Genomic DNA, 19,864 nt, shown 5'->3' on the forward strand with positions numbered 1-19,864 from the left:
TTTCCAAACACAGTTCAAACACTGAACCCCCCAGGTCTATTTCTACTGGTTCAAACACAGAACAGGCCATTTACTCACAGCCTCTCCTTGAGAGGGATGGAATATAAACTCATTCTCTCCTCAGATTAGCAGCATTGCTTCCAAAGGAACTGAACTCCAGAAAAAAACCCATTTGATCCCAGAGCAGAAATACTCGCTCAACACCTCGTAAACCTGGGCAGCTTGATCCCCGGGTCCATGTTACTTGGGTCTAAACAGGGGTTCAGTGCTGCCGGAGCTCACCGGAGCACCACCCCAGCACCTCTGTGAAAAAAATCAAAATAAACAAGCGGGGAATTTAACAGCGGCCGTATATTAAATTGAGGGAATTTTAAGGAAACTGGGGTTAGAGAGAGGGGTTGGTGGCTGGTGAGGAAAATACTACTAATAACATTAGGATAGGATATTTGATTGTTTTTGGTGAAATCCTGGAGCTGTGACTGTGGTTATCCGTGGATTACTCGCTAATACAAAAGTAAATTTTTCTCACTAACAACCTTATGGCTTCTAAGCAAACAACGTTATTTCACTTGCTTGATAATTAGATTTGATGATAATTAGTGAATGCAACCATGCAATACTATGTCTTATTATTAAATTAAGTATTATATGTTTTATTGTACCAGTTATACACTGAAATGCAGTGATTGGCTATAATCTTGTTAATGTCTTATTTAGCACTGTATTTCTGTGGAGCTCTGGAAATCATATATATTTCTTTCATCTTGGTTTAGTGGTTGACATTATAAAAAGCCCTATTCATGTGTGTATATACACACACACACACACACACACACACACACACACACACACACACACACACACACACACACACACACACACACACACACACACACACACACACACACACACACACACATATATTTATACACCCCCCCCACCCCCGCCAATTTGGGTACCTGCTCATTACATGAATGGGACAAGGAAGTTGCCCAGTACATGAAAGGAGTAGGTACACAAATACACAAATTGTGTGACCTACTAGCGGTGATTGATAAGTTCGTGGCCTAGGATGAAAGGAGTCAATTTTACAAAACCTAGCAATTTTCAATTATCTGTAACAGAAAAAGCACAAAACTGATTAACTTTCTGCATAATCACTCAAAGAGTTGAACTGCACGTGCAGGTACCGAGAGCTGTATAACTTTCAGCCGCGAACTTATCAATCACCCCTCGTACAGCTCAGGTTGGGGGGAGGGGCTACCCAGACGGAATAGAAGGTGCAGAGCCTGGACTTTGAGGATGGCCTTAACTTGGCAGAAGAGGAGGCGATGGGTTGACACGTCGGAACGGGAATGGGAATGGGGAGCGGAATGAAAATGTTTGGACACCGGGAAGTCCCGCTGGGAGCGGACAGTTGAAAGGTCAGTTTATTATCAAAGCAGGTATCCATGAACAACTCTTGCAGTTTTTTTCTTCTCCAGAGAAGCACAAAACAAAGAAAGAGCATGAAAGTCATTCAGAGAGAAAAATCAAACTCCTACCCCACCCCCCACATCAAAAAGAATGGCATCCCGATCATCAAACCCCAAAACCCACCCCTCCCGCACAAAAGGGAACAATAACATCGATCCGCCCCCCTAAAAAACAACCCTACCCCGCACAACTGCGGAGGAGTCGGTGTCACCAGTGTAGAGGCGGCCGCATCGGGAGCAGCGGACACAATAGGCGACCCCGGAAGATTCACAGGTGAAGTGTCGCCTCACCTGGAAGGATGTTTGGACAACGGAGAGAGTTCGGCCGTCCGGCCCTTTCACTGTGACACCCTCGAACTCCACATCAAATCCATCCAAACGAATCTGGGCGAACTTTAATGACCAATAAACATAATTCCTCTCAGCGATCGGCTGTCTGAATGAATGACTGACTTTAAAGAGGAAGGGGTGTCTATGGTCCACATTGTCAGGGTGTTGAGTTTACCAGGAGACAAAGACTGCAGGGACGAGAGGTCTTCTGTTGACTAATACACTGTGTGTGGACCCCGCTGGCAATTCTGGTGTTGTGACCCGAATCGAGACAAACACCACGCTGCCCACTCCACCAACAACACGGCACAGCCGAACACATAACAGGGAACTTTACATCTCACAACACTGGATTCAGTGATGAAACCCGTGATTAATGTTGCTGTCCCACTGAAATCATCAGAAACGTCCATTAAGGTGTTTTAAATTACAAGCGCTCCCCCACAAGTGCAGCCAATGTTTCTGGATGTGTGACCCATTTATGTGAGAATTTAGCTTTTTGATTTATCAGGGCTTCCCATAAACATGTACAGTTCAGCTAAGCTTCACTCCAGAATTTCCAAAGCAACAAACCAGTCAGATGGTTCCACACAATTAAAATAGTTAATTACATTTGTATTATTTTTAAATTTTGTACTACTTATTTAATTTAACTATAGAATATGTATATTTTTGTAATTCATAGCTGTTAAAATCTACTGTTATGAGTTAGGTTCTACTGCTGCCGCAGAGACAACAAATTTCATGACATATGCTGGTGCTATTAAACCTGATTCTGATATTGATATGGGAGACCCACCACCAGTCACCTGATCCCAGTTACCGCAGATCGTAATGTGAGGCTGAAGCCTTTTCTATTTATTGGTATTCCTCAGAAAACTCAACAGTTAAGTTTCCTTCTGTGGTTCCAAAGCAGAAGCTCAGTCTCTCTAATATTTCCACACAATTAAAATGGGGATATTGTTTATTATCATCATGTACTGAGCTACAGTGAAAATCTTGCCTGACATACCAGCCACACAGATCAATACATTACGACAGTACATTGAGCTGATATACGACAAAACAATAACTGTAACAAAGCATTATGGCTGCAGAGAAAGTGCAGTGCAGATAGACATATGGTGCAGGGTCACGTCGAGTTACATTCTGAGGTCGAGTACATTTTACCATTCATTTGGCTTATAACCGCAGACAGGAAGCCGACCTTGAGCCTGGTGGTTCGTGCTTTAAGGCTTTTGTATCTCTTCCCCGATGGGGGAGTGGGTTTGAATGTCCAGATTGTGAGGATGTTTGAGTACATGGCCTGCTTTTCCGAGGCAGGAGAAGTGTAGGAAGAGTCCATGGAGGGGAGGCTTGTTTCTCTGATGTTCTCCGCTCTCCAAAGTTCACTGCAGTTCCTTGCAGTCATGGGCAGAGCAGTAGCCATACGAAGGCGTGAAGTATCGACAAGAAGCTCAGAGACCTCGGCCTTCACCCTGCCTTGTGTAGCTGGATCCTGGACTTCCTGTCAGATCGCCAGCAGGTGGTAAGAGTGGACTCCCTCACCTCTGTCTCTCTGACCCTGAGCACACATACCCCTCAGGGTTGTCTCCTTGGCCCCCTCCTTTACTCTCTGTGCACCCACGACTTGTGTCGCCACTCACAGCTCCAATCTGTGATTTAAATTTGTTGACGACACTACATTGATTGGCCTAATCTCAAATAATAACTTTCAATCAATCTCCTGACAACTCGGTCCAAACAAACTTGCCACCCTTCTTCAGGAGATTAGTTAGCGGAAGAGCAATACCAGCAAAGTTCTTACAGAACTTACGATAATATCCAACCATTCCCAGAAACTTTCCAAGAGCCTTGTTACCAGTCGGAATAGAAACTTCAGAAAATTGCCTGGACTTTTGCCTGAACAGGAGCTAACTTGACTTAACCTACAACATAGCCAACATAGGTCACAGTGGCATGGCCAAATTCACTCTTAGGTAAGTTAACTGTAAGGCTGGCCTGGGAAAGCCTGTCAAACAGCTTTTCTACTGCAGAGATACGGTCATTCCAAGTGTCACTCCCTGTGACTAAGTCATCAATATCGGTATCTGTGTGTTCCAACCCTCGATTTACAGAATCAATCATTCTCTGGAATGTTCCTGGGGCATTTTTCATTCCAAACAGCAAAACCTTGTATTTGTACAACCCAGATGGTGTCACAAACACAGAAATTTCTCTACCTCTGTCCGTCAATGGAACACACCGATACTCTTTCAACAGATCAATCTTTGTTAGAAATATAGCAAATGCAATCATTCAACCGAGGGATAGAATAGGCATCTGTTTTTGTTACTGCATTTACCTTTCCATAATCAGTGTAAAATCTAGCAGTGTTATGCATATATAGTTTTAAATATATATTTCCCAAACTTAGGTGGTAAATGATACAGTTTTACGCTGGTGTGGTAAGGATATTCAGTTCAGTTCACGGGATTGAAGTGAGTGAGAGATTTGGCATCCAAGTAAACAGGTGTCGATGTTCTCCGAATCTTCCAATTTAGTCAAATGTGACCAACTAAAGAGATTCATCTTCAAGTGACAATCTACCAACCCAGGCAAGGGTTTTCAGCAGATTTCACAGGGTTGCTCTTACATGCACTAATAGTCACAGACCGATTGCTCTTAACCGATCCTCAACCCCAAACGTGTGGACATTTAAAACTTCAGTGACAACTCTTCCCACTAGCCTTTGTGTGTCTGCGTGTCCTACGAAACAAACAGCAACACTCCTTTAAATACCATTGTGCTGAACACCAGCTGTCCATCATGCAGGCCCTCCGCTCTATCTGTCTCTGTAACAAGCTGCTTGTGCTCTTTTCTCTCTCTCTCTCTCTCTCTTACAGACATGGTTCTCAGAGGCACAGTCCATAATCACAGGCAATTTACACCTTTCTATATTCATGCAATATGTGTGTTGTTTAATTGGTTTGCCTTGACCAATATCTACGTCATATACTGTGACCGTGGTTTGCTTGGGAACATTGGGAAATAAATCTTTAAACTTCAGAATTAATTCCTTCAGCTGTTGTTCTTGCTTTGGCTGCAGATGAGCCAACTTGTTATCAATGTTTTCTTGAACATCCGAGTTCATTAGCCTAACTGGGACCGTGTTTGGCTTGTGAAAAGTATCAGACGAGTCAATTGTTTCATTCTCAGGGTTGCCAGATTTATATGTTTTGATAACAGACGGTGCCTGCTTGTCAACATAAGGCTTTATCTTATTTATGTGTACCACCTGTGTTATTTTACGTTGGTCGGATCTTTTAATAACATAATTCAGATAGTTAACTTGAGAGACTATTTCATATGGTCCATTGAGTTTCACCTTAAGTGGGTTCAGCCACATTGGAAATAAGGCAAGCACCTTACCCCCCACCTGGTATTTTCTTTCACAAGTCTGCTTATCAAACCAAAACTTCATTGTGTTTCGACAAATCTTTAAATTTTGTCTTACTAGACTACAGGACTGGTGTAGTTTGTTTTTGAACTTCAAAACATAGTCTAACAAGTTAACATGTACATCCCATCAATCCACTGTTCCTTTAACAAGGTCAAAGGTCCCCTCACTCTCTGACCAAATACAAGTTCAAATGGACTAAAGCCTGTACCAACTCTCTTACTGCGAACAAAAGCAAATGTATTCCTTCATCGCAGTCTTTTCCATTTTCAACACAGTATGTCTTAATCATTGTTTTGAGGGTAGAATGAGATCTTTCTAAACCCCTTGTGATTCTGGATGGTATGCAGATGATGTAATTCGTTTAGCTCCCAGTTCATAAACTACCTGCTAGAATAATCCAGATGTAAAATTACTTCCTTGATCAGACTGGATTTCTTTAGGCAAACCAAATAAAGTAAAAAACTTGGTAAGAGCCATTGCCACATTTTAGCTTTAATATTTCTGAGAGGTATTGCCTATGAGAATCTGGATGCAATACACATAATAGTTAGCAAATACTGATGGCCAGCTTTAGTCTTTGGCAATGGGCCAACACAATCCACTATAACTTTGGAAAAGGGTTCACCGAATGCAGGTACAGGCCACAGTGGGGCCACTGCTACGGCCTGATTAGGTTTACCCACAACCTGACAAGTGCGGCAGGTTCTGCAAAAGATCACAACATCTTTCCTCAAATTAGGCCAGTAAAATTCCTTCATAATCCTTTTTACAGTTTAATTCACTCCAAAATGGCCACCTAAGGACATACTGTGGGCCAAAGTTAAATTTTCAGTCCTGTAAACTTTAGGAACTACAACTTGGTGAACAATTGCCCATTCCTCACTCACAGGTATAGCAGGTGGCCTCCACTTCCTCATTAACACTCCATCCTTGAGATAATACCCTACTGGCACTTTCTTAATCTCATCATCAGAGAGAGCTGTTTCTTTTAAAGCTTCAATCTCAGGGTCTCGGTTCTGTTCTGCTATAAACTCCTTCCTAGACAGGGATAAGTCTTTCTCATCAGACTGTCTACATGAATCTTGTTGAAACATTGAAGGCAGAAAAGTCCCTGACAAGTCAGCATAATCTGAATACCGATTTTGGCTATCACTGGTATCAGAATCATGCTGCACAGAACTGTCTGCGTCAGCAGACTTTTCAGCCATACTGTGAGTTACTGCGCAGGAAGGATAAATGTTAAAATCCATCTGTGGGTCGTCAGTGGTTGGCTTAGTTGTCAACTGCACTGCAGGAACAACTTTACCATCTGCCAGGTCATTCCCTAACAGCAAAGTAACATCTTCCACCAGTAAACTGGAGCACAATCTGATCTTAACAGGTCTGGAAACCAACCCTGACTGTAAAGGTACCTTGTGCAATGGCACAGAAACCACACCGCCCCCAAAGCATTTAATAAGATTTACCTTACCAGTGTCAGTCTCATCACCAAACTTTAGAACGCTGTCTCATATAAGTGACTGAGAAGCCTCAGCATCTTGAAGAATTTTCACTGGTACCTTCGTAGACCCTTCCTTTACTAATACAAACCCATCAGACATAAAATAATCAAATCCCTTCTTAACTCGGTCATACCTCTCAGTCCTTAACTGAGTCTCAACAGAATGTTCAGAACCCTGTGGGGTTATAGGTGCTTCAACATACTGAACACAGGCATTCAGGACTGGTTCTTTTTTCTTTTTCTTCTTCAGATGTCTTGCTAGACTACAAGACTGGTGTAGTTTGTTTTTGAACTTCAAAACATAGTCTAACAAGTTAACATGTACATCCCCATCAATCCACTGTTCCAAGGTCAAAGGTGCCTCACTCTCTGACCAAATCCAAGTTCAAATTGAACAATTTGAACTTCATATTGGCCATCATATGAGCAGCTTTCTTACAATAACAAGTAAGACCAGAATATTTCTCCTTCAACTGCTTCCTTTCATCCTTACTCTTGTCACTCGTCCCAGCATTAATTTTTGGTTTACCCTGGTGATCCCTGCTACTACTTTGGAAGCTCTTATTCAAGGTAAACTTAACCTTATGAGTTAAAGCAAACTCATCTGCTAATCTAGCAGACTCCTGCAAAGTGGCAGCATCCTTTTCATCTAAATATGTCTTTATGTCATCAGGGATGCGCCTTTCGAATTGTTCAATTAAAACCAACTCTTTAAAGCTGTTAAAATCATCATTTACATTTTTATATGTGCACCAGTGGTCAAAACACACAAACTTCTCATAAGCAAATTCCATATAAGTCTGACTCACCAGATTTCCTCAAATTTCTAAACTTTTGCCTGTATGCTTCAGGGACCATCTCATAAGCTGAGAGCACAGCCTGTTTCACTATGTCATAATCAGCTGCTTCATCAACTGTCAAAGCAGAATATGCTTGCTGAGCCTGCCCCTTAATTACACTTTGTAAGAGAATATGCCAATCCTCTTTTGGCCACTTTAAACTCTGAGCAACCTTCTCAAAACAGCTGAAAGTATTCATCAAACTCTGCCTCGTAAAAAGGAGGTACCAATTTAACTAACACACACAAAATGCTGGTGGAACACAGCAGACCAGGCAGCATCTATAGGAAGATCCACTGTCGAACCACTTTCCTCATGTTTGTTCTACCAATTTAACTTCCTCACTGGCCTCAAACATCACCAGATTCTAACACTAGACCCCTTTGCTGCAATCTCTCTATCTTTTCCAGCTCGAACACCCTCTGTCTTTCTGTTTCCTCCCTCTGTTTTTCTGCCTTTCTAGCCTCAAACTGCCTCTGCCTTTCTGCAGCCTCCATCTTTAATTTTTCTAACTTGTACTGGACCTCAAGCTCACTAGGTTTACTTTCAGGAAACACCTCCAACTCCTCCACGTTAAACACACCTTCAGATACATAATGTTCTGCTATTATCCTCTTCATCTGTGCTCTCTTCATTGTCAATTTCACCTTAGCAAGTTTTAACCTTTTAGCAATACTCGACAACTCAATCCTACTGGCGTCCTCTAATGCCTCAGAGGTTGGCACTTCCGGAAATCTATCAACATCTATTGCTGCTGATATTCCACACACAAATAAATCAAAAGGGATTTCCCCAATGAAATCAATAATTTATCAATCAATATGCCCCCAAATCTGTTCATATCCCGGACACAGCCCCAATTTTGTTATGAATCGTAACCCTTTAGAAACAAACCAGCAGCAATAGACTACAGCTGGAGTCTGTTTTTGATGTTAAAACAATCTTTATTAGATCCTAGTTATAATACAGTAACTTAAGCAAGATAATCAGAAGTTATGTGTATATGTGTGTGTAAATATAACTTCCAAACTATTGAGCTTGGGGGAAACAAGGCTTCGAGTCTTGATGCGTTAAGAGTATGAAAGTTCAGTTCAACCACAGAATAGGTGATGAGAGAGATATTTGTAATCCAGGGTAAATGGCGAGAGAAGGCAATTATGTCGAATTCCACAGGCTCCAACGTGGTAAAACGAGACAACAGTCGCTGTAGGTTTTATGCTTCATCGTTCCAAATCCACATACAAATTATCACCGAAAGTGACTTGTCACAAAGGGTATCGTCTTCAAGTGAATTACCACACCACACGCAGCCAAGCGTTAACACATAAGTGGTCTTCACAGGATATGCCAAATCCGATCCACACCTATGGAACAAACGAGGTGATAACCACACATTCGATGTATGGTGAATTGATAATTTACCCACCCTTGTGGTCATAGAAAAGTTCCAATCAGTGACCCTCGGCCACTAGTTCCCCGATTCTAATCCTTCCACTTTTCCTCCTCCGTCTTCGTCTGAGTGTCTGTGTCCTCGGTTAAAACTAAACAAGCTGCGGGCGAATTAAACAACCTGCAAGTCAGACTGACTCACCATCCTAATTTCTGTCTCTCTCTCTCTTAAGATGACTGTCCACAGCAAACAAAACCTAGGGATTCATAATAACGGCCACTTCCCATTGTGAACTGACTGGTGTGCCAGTAGTTGGGATGACTGAGTGAATCCTTTCCCAAATTATGAACAGATGAACGGCTTCTCCCCGGTGTGAACTCGCTGATGTCTCTGTAGGGAGGAAGAGCGAGTGAAATTCTTCCCACATTCTGAGCAGGTGAACGGCTTCTCCCCAGTGTGAACTCGTTGATGAGTCTGTAGGTTGGATGAGTGAGTGAATCTCTTCCCACATTCTGAGCAGGTGAAAGGCCTCTCCCCAGTGTGAACTCGCTGGTGTTCCACTAGGTGGGATGACAGAGTGAACTGTTTCCCACATTCTGAGCAGTTGAACGGCTTCTCACCGGTATGAACTCTCTGATGTCTCTGTAGGGTGGAAGATTGAGTGAATCTCTTCCCACATTTTGAGCAGGTGAACGGCCTCTCACCAGTGTGAAATCGCTGGTGACTCTGTAGTGTGGATGACTGAGTGAATCCCTTCCCACAGACTGAGCAAGTGAACGGCTTCTCCCCAGTGTGAACTCGTTGGTGACTCTGTAGGTCGGATGACCGAGTGAATCTCTCCCCACAGATTGAACAGGTGAACGGCCTCTCCCCAGTGTGAAATCGCTGGTGACTCAGTAGGTTGGATAACTGAGTGAATCCCTTCCCACATTCTGAGCAGGTGAATGGCTTCTCCCCAGTGTGAACTCGCTGATGTCTCTGTAGGCTGGATGAATCAATGAATCCCTTCCCACAATCTGAGCAAGTGAACGGCTTTTCCCCAGTGTGAACTCGCTGATGTCTCTGTAGGGTGGATGAATGAGTGAATCCCTTCCCACAGTCTGAGCAGATGAACGGCTTCTCCCCAGTGTGAACTCGCTGATGACTCTGTAGGGTGGATGAATGAGTGAATCCCTTCCCACATTCTGAGCAGGTGAATGGCTTCTCCCCAGTGTGAACTCGCTGATGACTCTGTAGTTGAGATGACTGAGTGAATCTCTTCCCACAGACTGAGCAAGTGAACGGCTTCTCCCCAGTGTGAACTCGCTGGTGACTCTGTAGGGTGGATGACTGAGTGAATCTCTTCCCACAGACTGAGCAAGTGAACGGCTTCTCCCCAGTGTGAACTCGCTGGTGACTCTGTAGGGTGGATGAATGAGTGAATCTCTTCCCACAATCTGAGCAGGTGAATGACTTTTCCCCAGTGTGAACTCGCTGATGAGCCATTAGGTCAGATGACTGAGTGAATCCTTTCCCAGAAGTTCAGCAGATGACCAGCCTCTGCCTGGTGTGTTGTGAACTGACTGGTGTGTCCACAGGTGGGAAGACTGACTGAATCCCTTCCCACACACGGAACAGGTGAATGGCCTTGCCCAGTGTGAACTTGCTGATGTACCTTCAATTGAGATAACCGAGTCAATCCATTCCCTCTGTCTGAGCAGGTGAATGGCCTTTCCTCTGCGTAAAATGCCGGACATGCTAGTTGGCCAAATGACCGAGTGAGTCACTCCCCACAGTCTGAGCTGGACAGATGGTCTATTGAATCTCTTGCTCCACTTCTTAAGTATCTAGTCAGAGACAGCAAAACTGGCGTGCCGTGTTTGAGAGTCTTGGAGATAAATTCCTTCTCATTTTCAACCTGTAACAAGATTTACAAAATCCATCAATGGGTGTAGGACAACATTACAGATGAGATCACTTGAGTTGCCAAGGTTTGATCTGGTATCACACTGTTACAGTGAGGTTCAACCCAAGTTGGACAGAGAAATCATCTCCTGACTGGGCACAGTGCTGGTATCTGGAATCACCATCAATTTCCTCATGCTCTTGTGTCTCTATAGGAATGGGGCATTTCTGCCATCTCCAATTTGTACCTTGGCTCAGTTTGACTCTATCCATTGGTATTATTCCCTGTTCCTGCTGAGCAGCATGGGTGCCTGGCCCCACAGTAACTGAAACAGTCTCAAGCAAATAGTCTTTCTTGATGTGCAACTGGGATTTTCCTTAACTTAACGTGCCACAGTTTTAACGCCATATAAAAAAAAATTCTTGCTGCGATGAATGGTTGGTCTTCACAGCTGTTAAAAGGACTTAGAATGAATTTTTGTATTATTTCAGGTTCTTGTTACAGTAATAGAAAATTACAACACAGAAACAGGCCCTTTGGGCCATCTAGTTAGTGCTGAACTACTTCAACTGCACACTCCCATACCCTTATCATTTAGGTACCTATACAAACATCTTAAATGCTGAAATTGCACCACTTGTGCTGGCTGCTCATTCCACACCCAGATGACCGTCTGTGTGAAGAAGTTTCCCCTCATGTTTCCCTTAACGTTTCACCTTTCACCCTTAACCCATGGTCGCTGGTTGTAGTCCCACCCCATCTCAGTGGCAAAAGCCAGCTTGCATTTACCCTAGCTATGCCCCTCTATCACAATCAAATCTCCCCTCAGTCTTGTATGATCCAAGGAATAAAGTCCTGACCTGTACAATCTTCCCTTATAATCCAAGTGCTCCAGACCTGGCAACATCCTTGTAAATTTTCTCTGAACTCTTTCAACCTCTTTTACATCTTTCATGTAGGTAGGTGATCGAAACTGCACACAATACTCCAAATTAGGCCTCACCAATGTCTTGTACAAAGTCAACAATACATCCATCTCCTGTACTCAGTACTTTGGTTTATGAAGGCCAATGTGACGAAATCTTTCTTTCCGTCCCTATCAAACTGTGACACCACTTGCAGTGAATTCCCAGTGAATCTGTATTCCCAGATCCCTTTCTTCTACAGTGTTCCTCAGTGCCCTCCCATTCACTGTGTAAGACCTAGGTCCTTCCAAAATGCAACTTGTCTCCATTAAATTCCATTTTGCATTTCATAACCCATTTTTTCAGCGGGTCCAGATCACACTGCAAGCTATGATAGTCTTCCTTGCTGTTCACTACACCACAATCTTGGTTTCATCCACAAAGTTGCTGATCCAGCTAACCATGTTAACATTCAGATTACTGATATAGATGACAAACAACAACAGATCCAGCAGTGATCCTTGTGGCAACCACTAGTCACAGGCCTCCGGTCAGAGAGGCAACCATCCGCCACCACACTCTGGCTTCTCCCAATTTACTCGTCCAATTTACTATCTCATCTTGAATGCTGAGTGACTGAACCTTCTTGACCAACATCCCATATGAGACTTCGTCAAGTGCCTTGTTAAAGTCCATGTAGACAACATCCACTGACTTGCCTTCATCGACTTTCCTGATAACTTCCTCGAGAGAATATATGGTTTAGACATGACCTACCATGCTGAAAGCCATGCTGCCTATCCTGAATCAGTCCACATTGATCCGAATACTTGTATATCCAGCTCCTATATGTTTTGGTCATGTTCTGTACTGAAACATTTTTGGAAGTCTATTTTCTCTACAATTTCTAAAGTTTTAAAAATTAATTTACAACCTTTTTTATTTGGCATAATCCCTCAATATATTCATGGTATTTCGCCATCAAACCAACATGTAATTGCATTTGTTACATTATTGGCCAGAAGGGCTATTTTGTTGAAATGGAAAGATACTTCTGCTCCTACTTTGATACAATGGTTTTCTCAGGTGATACTGTCTTAGTTTGGCTAAAATCAGAAGTCGAACTTTTGATTCTCGATTTGATTTTGAGAAAAGGTGGAGTTCATTTGCCCACCTCTATCATCTGATTTGAGTTAATTAATATGGTTTCCTTCTGATTTTTCTTTAAATGGATTTGAGTTGGTGGTTTGATGTTTTTTTTTATGCAAGCGTGTATGATGTATAGCTCCGGGGTTCTGCTCCTAATGCTTTTTTTTTTGTTTTTTACTTTCGGGTTTTTTGTTTCTTTTTCTTTCAAAAAATATTCTTAAAACTTTATTTTTTCTTATTATTACTGATATATTGCTTAGCTTTGTTAATCAGTTATTTGCTAATTTAATTTTTATTGTACATAATGACATATTGACTTAATGTATCTTTTTTGTTAATCATCAATAATAATTTATTAAAAAAAGATTTTAAAATGAAATATCTGCCTCCTGCACACACTTTCCAATAACTTTCCCACTAGTGATATCAGGCTCACCAATGTATAATTTCCTAGTTTATTTTTAGAGCCTTTCTTGAACTGCGGAACAACACTGGCTGTCCTCCAATCCTCCAGTGCCTCACCTGTCACTAACGGTGATTTAAACATCTGTGCTTTGGCCCCGACAATTTCTGCACTTGTCTTCCACAGGGTCCGAGGGAACAACTTGTCAGGCCCTGGGGACTTATCCATGGTAATTTCCCTTAAGACAGCAAACACCTCCACCTCTGTAATCTGTACAGGGTCCATGGAGTTGATGCTGCTTTGCCTCACTTCTATAGACTCTGTGACCATCTTCTGTGTAAATATGGAAGCAGAAAAATATCTCCCCCATCTATTTTGTCTCCTCATATTCTGATCTTTCAGATGATTTTTTTTTCGCTTACAATCTTTTTGCTCTCAATATATCTTCAGAGTCTCTGAGGATTCTCCTCCACCTTGTCTGCTGGGGCAACCTCATGCCTTCTTTTATTTCTTTCATAAGTGTTCACTTGAATTTCCTGTACCCCATTTCTTCCTATTTACCTGTACCTGGTATGCACCTCCCTTTTTATAGATCTGGGAGAGGAAAGCCAAAGGGCTGATAGACCTGCATGGTGGGAGGTGGGGGTAAGGGGAGGGGGTTAATCTAAAGTTGCAGGGGGAATGGGAGCCTGAATAACAGAACAGATAGTGGAGGGGTTGTGCAGACAGTTGTTTTCAGTCCTCAGACAAAGTCAGGAATGAAAAAGTTGAGCATGGTGCTGTGAATATGCTGAGCCCTGTATATTTCAAATCAAGTAACAGTGTAGGACAAGGTGGATGTGTTAAGGGCGTGGATCAACACCTGGAATTAAGATATCACTGTAATATCAAGAAGTCAGCATCTCGTAGGCTGCTTAGGACCCTGGCTATTTTTTTTAAAGGTCATAGCAGCCATGAGCTTGAGAAAGTGAGTAGAAATGCACAAATGCTTTCCCATAAGCTGAGCAGGTGACAGCAGCCTTGGTGTGAGAAGCATATTGACACAAGAGGGAGTGACTATTTACAAGGGCAGCAGACTTTGGGTGGTGGGCCTGTGTCTGTCTGCATCCAGACATAGTAGCAAATAAAACTGTTATACAAACAATTTATGACTGATAAAGTTAACATTACTCATCTGTAGAGAAACTAAGGGGGGAGTGAACCCACATGTATCTGTGTACGTGACTGCATGATATAAAAAGAAATGTATTTGCTTCAGGAGAGAGAGACCCTCGAAGCAGCCTCCGAGAGAGAGTGCAATCCACGTGTGGAACCTAAACAGATGGCGGAGATCTTAAATAATTTTTCATCTCTATTTACTCAGGAGATGGAGAAAGGGTCTATGGGAGTGTGGAAAAGTGGCATTAAAATCCTAGACATGTACAGTTTAAAGAAGAGAAGTTACATTGCTGTTCAAATTTCAAACATAGAAGTCCACAGCATATTCCAGGTTATTCAGCGTAAAATGTTGTGCCAACCATGTAACTGCCCAGAATTTCCCTAGCGCATAGCCCTCTATTTTCCTAAGCTCCATGTACCTATCTAAGAGGCTGTTAAAAGACCCTATTGTATCTGCCTCGACCACTGCTGCCGGCAGTGGATTGCACGCACCCACCACTCTCTGTGTAAAAAAAAACACTTACGGCTGACATCCCCACGGTAGCTATTTCCAAGCACTTTGAAACAATGCCCCCTCAAGTTAGCCATTTCAACCCTGAGAAAAAACCTCTGGCTATCCACACGTTCAATACCCCTCATCATTTTATACACCTAAGAAAGGCTCTAAATATAAACAAGGAAATTAAAAATTGCTTTGAGGATTTGTTAGAAGTATAGAAAATTATGAGGGTATGGATCGGGTAAATGCAAACAGTTTTTTCCACTGAGGTTGGATGGGATGACAGCCAGAGGTCATGGGTAAGTGGGGAAGGTGAAAATTTAACAGAAACATTTGGAAAAGCTCTTTACTGAAATGGTCGTGAGAGTGTGGAATGAGATGCCAGCACAAGTGGTGAACATGAGCTCAGTTTCACAATTAAGAGAAGTTTGATAGGTACCTGGATTGTAGGGGTATGGAGGGTGATGGTCCTGGAGCAGGAAGTTGTATTGGACAGCTTAAATGTTTTTTCAGCATTGACTAGATGGGCCAAGTAGCCTGTTTCTGTACTGAACTTCTCCATGTTTCTATGGCAGAGAAGTTGGCCAAACTTGTTTGGAAGGGAAAAGGTAGGAGTGACAACGGAGCTGCAATGGCTGGAGTTTCTGGGAGCAATTCGGGAGCTGAGTGATCGATACATCCCAAAGAAGTGGAAGCAGGAGGACACAACCGTGGCTGAAATGAGAAGCCAAAGCCGACATAAAAGCCAAAGAGAGGGCAAACAAAAGAGCAAAAACTATTGGGAAGCTTTTCGAAACCAACAGAAGACAAGTCAAAAAACGTCAGATGAGCTCAGGGCGTGGAGTCACGATATTGTAGTCATTAATGAGTCTTGGTAGCACAGAAAACCAAGGCAATGTCTGAGGCATTTAAAGGAACAAAATATCCGGGGCTTCAATCTCTCTTGAAAACCCAGGTTCCCTGCACCAGGTACCTTTCAACTTTTATTTTGACAGGCATGTTCAAACTGTACACCCTCAAAATTTCATTTCTGAAGGCCTCCCACTTACAAGTACTCCTTTGCCAGAAAACAGCCTGTCCAAAACCACACTTGACAGATCCTTTCTGATACCATCAAAATTGACCTTTCTCCAATTTAGAATCTCAACCCGTGGTCCAGACCTCCCTTTCTCCATAGTTACTTTGAATCTCATGGCATTATGATCACTAATTGCTGTCACCAGCCCTGGATCATTTCCTAACAGCTTATTGCACACTTCTACGTCGGGAATTCTACGTACTGATTAAGGGCACATTTGACAAACTTTACCCTATCTAGTCCATTTACAGTATGGGTGTCCTGGTCAATATATGGGAAGTTAAATTCACTTACTGCATCAACCTTTGTTTCTTGGCATGGTCTGCGATCTCTCTACAAATTTGTTCCTCTAAACCCCTCAGACTGTTGGGTGCAACCAAGTCCCAGTAATGGCTACAATATCATAATTCCCTGTCCTGAGCTCATCTGGCTTTCCTACGATGCTTCTTGCATTGTGATATACACAGCTCAGCACATTCATCGCACCATGCTCAGCCATTTGATTGCTGACTCTATCTGAGGTCTGAACAACATCGGACTGGTGTCAAGAAAACAAACTCTCCCTGACTGGCACAAAAACAAAGGAGCTGATTGTGGACAACAGGAGGTATGGAGACTGGCAAACCCCCATTGACATCAATGGATCTGGGGTTGAGAGGGTGAACAGCTTTAAGTTCTTTGGTATAAACATCACCAAGATTTCACTTTGTCTGCACATACTGGCTATGTTGTGAGAAAAGCAAAACAGCACCTCTTTCACTTCAGACGGGTGAAGAAATTTGGGATGGGACCCCAAATCCTAAGAACTTTCTACAGGGACAGAATTGAAAGCATCCTGACCAGCTGCATCACAGCCTGGTATGGGAACTGTACTTCGCTTAATCGCAGGAACCTACAGAGAGAGGTGCGGACAGCCCAGCATAACTGCAGATGTGAACTTCCCATGATTCAGGACATTTACAAAGACAGGTGTGTAAAAGGGGCCCAAAGGATTTTGGGGACCTAATTCACCACATACACCAACTGTTCCTGCTGTTCCCATCCAGGAAACAGTACCACAGCAAAAGGACCCACAGGCTCCGGGACATCATCTTCCACCAGGCCATCAGACTGATTCATTCATGCTGATACAATTGCACTTCCATGTTGTATTGACTGTCCTATGTACAAACTATTTATTATTAATTACTATAAACTACACATTGCACATTTAGATGGAGATGTAACGTAAAGGTTTCTACTCCTCATGTATATGAAGGATGCACATAATAAAGTCAATTCAATACAATCTCTCTACTACCTGAACTGTCATTCTGGCTCCTATTCCCCTTACAATTTACATCACCCTCCACACTAGCTCTAGCAAGCCTTACTGCTAGAATATTACACCCTTTCCTGGTCTATTCCCCTACCTAACCAATCCCCTATCACCCCTTTGACTTTCCACTGCCAGGCAACTCCCCCCAATGGTTTCTAAAGTGGTCTACCTGTTGTTGTGGGGAATGGTCACAAGAGTACTCTGCAATGGCTATTTAACCGCATTCCCCTTCCTGACTCTCACCCAGTTTCCTGTGTCTTGCACCTTGGGTGTAACTCACCTTTCTTCATGTCATAACTATCACCCGCTCCAACTCCTGGATGATCCAGAATTCATCCATTTCAAGTTCCAACTCTTTGAAGTGCAGGGTTACAAGCTGCAGCTGGATGCACATCTTGTAGGTGAGGGCATCAGGGACACTGGAGGTCTCCCCACCTCCCCTCCAATATCCCCTCTAATTTGTAATAACCAGTGTGCACATAAATCTTGTACTGTGCATTTTTAGCCAGTGACAACATGTGCACAGTGAATTTTATATAGAGAGTTATTCATTTTAACAGCTAGCAAATCACTGTCGTTAGGAGTTTGATCTTCTCTGGGTTCGATCGAATTGACCTGCACTCTCACACAACCTGTGTAGCAGGCCTGTAACGGGTAATGAAGGATTTTCTCACCAGAGCTTTTGCACTTTGTCCACATGTGATTTGCTTGCTAAATTGTGCTTTAAAACGTCAGATTTCCAAATATCACTCCACTTCTTCCCACTTGCAAATTCTCCAGCAACTTTTGCATCACCACAATATACACAGGTAACACCAGTTTCTATATTCTACATAAATATTACCCCTGAACTCTCCCCCAAATGACTGAAAGTGGTGAACTAAGTGATGGTAATGCCAATGAATATAAAGGGAAGGGCAGTAGTCTGTCTCATTGGAGTCTGGCACATCTGTGATGTGAAAGCTATTTGTTGCCCAGGGCAAAGTTGTTTGATATCATTATGTACACGGAGAGAATAAGACAAAACATGTTCTCACTGGTAGAAAAGTTAGAACAAGCAACACACACAAAATGCAGGAGGAACTCAGCAGGCCAGGCAGCACCAAAAGAGTACTAATGCTGAATTCCGCCGGCATTGTGTGTGCGTTGCTTGCATTTCCAGCATCTGCAGATTTTTTCTTGTTTGTGAATGGAGGCAGAACAAAGGCGATTTTCTCAACTGGTGATCTAAAAGATTTTGTTCCCTCTCTCCGAGTTCCCAATCCTTGCATTTAGATAGCTGTAGCTCAGCTCTGTCTGAGAGATCAATCGGTTTCCATTCCGTCATCAGCTGGAAGCTCCCTGGGGCCCGTGAATGGATCGGGAGCTGAGAGAGAGGGAAGAGAGCAGGACTGTCCTGGGATTGCGGGTCACAGGATTTGCCCGGAAATCGGTGTTTATAAAAAGAGACAGAGAATTGTTCTCACCTGCACATCGATATTTCAAGGCCTTCTTAGTACTGTGCGCATGCGTCATTCTCGGTGACGTCACAACCCTGACGCCTGCGCATTTCATCGGTGCTTCAGTGCCGGCTAAAAACTTTATCGCAGGTCCTTATGGGTAGTCACGGTGCCATTAAACATTTCTGCAAGCACTGGTTCAATGTCTGTACCTCATTTTTTTTCGTCTGTAGAGAAAAATCTGCAGCTGTTCAAACGCAGAAAGCGGCTCCCATAAAGAATATACTCAATATCAACGTATATCTCATGCCACAGTAAAATGGAGATCTGAAACACAGGAGATTCTGTATTTGTTGGAAATACAGAGACGCACACAAACAGAATGCAGGAGGAACTCTGCAATTCAGGCAGCAACTAATTAGCTGAGTACACAATCGAGCTGAAGGGGCTCGGCCTAAACGTTGTCTATTTATTCCTCTCCACATTTACTGCCTGATCTGTTAATTTCCACTCGTATTTTGCAGAAATTAACCACCTTTTTTTCCGGACAACCTGTTTCCAAATGTTTCCGATCTTTCTTTTGTAGCCATTGCCTGCTGGTTTGATTCCGCCTCCTCCTCGTGAACTCCAGGCCCCATCTCTCTCTGCAGCCCCACAGCCCTGACTCAGGCTGGTAACTCTTTGGTTTCTGACTCTGCACCATGGAAGATTCACTGGCGAGTCTACTTGAAGACGATATTCCTGTCACTGTCACCTGGTGATATTTCGAAGTGAATTTCGGAACGAATCAACGGATAAGATCTTCGGCGACTGTTATTTCGTTTACCCAGCGTGGAATGTGTGTGGAATTCTTCGTAATTGCCTTCTCTCTACATGTTCGTGTGGATTTACAAATCTCTCCTCTCACTCACTTATTCCGTGGATTACTGAACTTTTCTACTTTAGCATTTTAGGACTTTAAGCATTGTTTCACAAGCTTGATAGTTTGGAAGCTCTACATACACATATATACGATAACATTGTTAACCTGTTTATTTCGTTTAATCTTTTATA

At 42.9% G+C, this 19,864-nt stretch overlaps 1 protein-coding gene across 1 annotated transcript; it reads right to left on the reverse strand.

The window, feature by feature from the left end:
• Nucleotides 1-8,510: 8,510 nt before the first annotated feature.
• On the reverse strand, nt 8,511-18,902 carry LOC140722728 (uncharacterized). The gene is made up of 2 exons (XM_073037417.1): nt 18,839-18,902; nt 8,511-10,874 (listed from the first exon to the last, which is right to left on the reverse strand). The coding sequence occupies exon 2, from the start codon at nt 10,460-10,462 to the stop codon at nt 9,320-9,322; it is 1,143 nt and encodes a 380-aa protein (XP_072893518.1). The 5' UTR covers nt 10,463-10,874; nt 18,839-18,902; the 3' UTR covers nt 8,511-9,319.
• Nucleotides 18,903-19,864: the final 962 nt, after the last annotated feature.

This window comes from Hemitrygon akajei, unplaced genomic scaffold, assembly GCF_048418815.1.
Source record: "Hemitrygon akajei unplaced genomic scaffold, sHemAka1.3 Scf000087, whole genome shotgun sequence".
In the NCBI taxonomy this organism is placed as follows: domain Eukaryota; kingdom Metazoa; phylum Chordata; class Chondrichthyes; order Myliobatiformes; family Dasyatidae; genus Hemitrygon; species Hemitrygon akajei.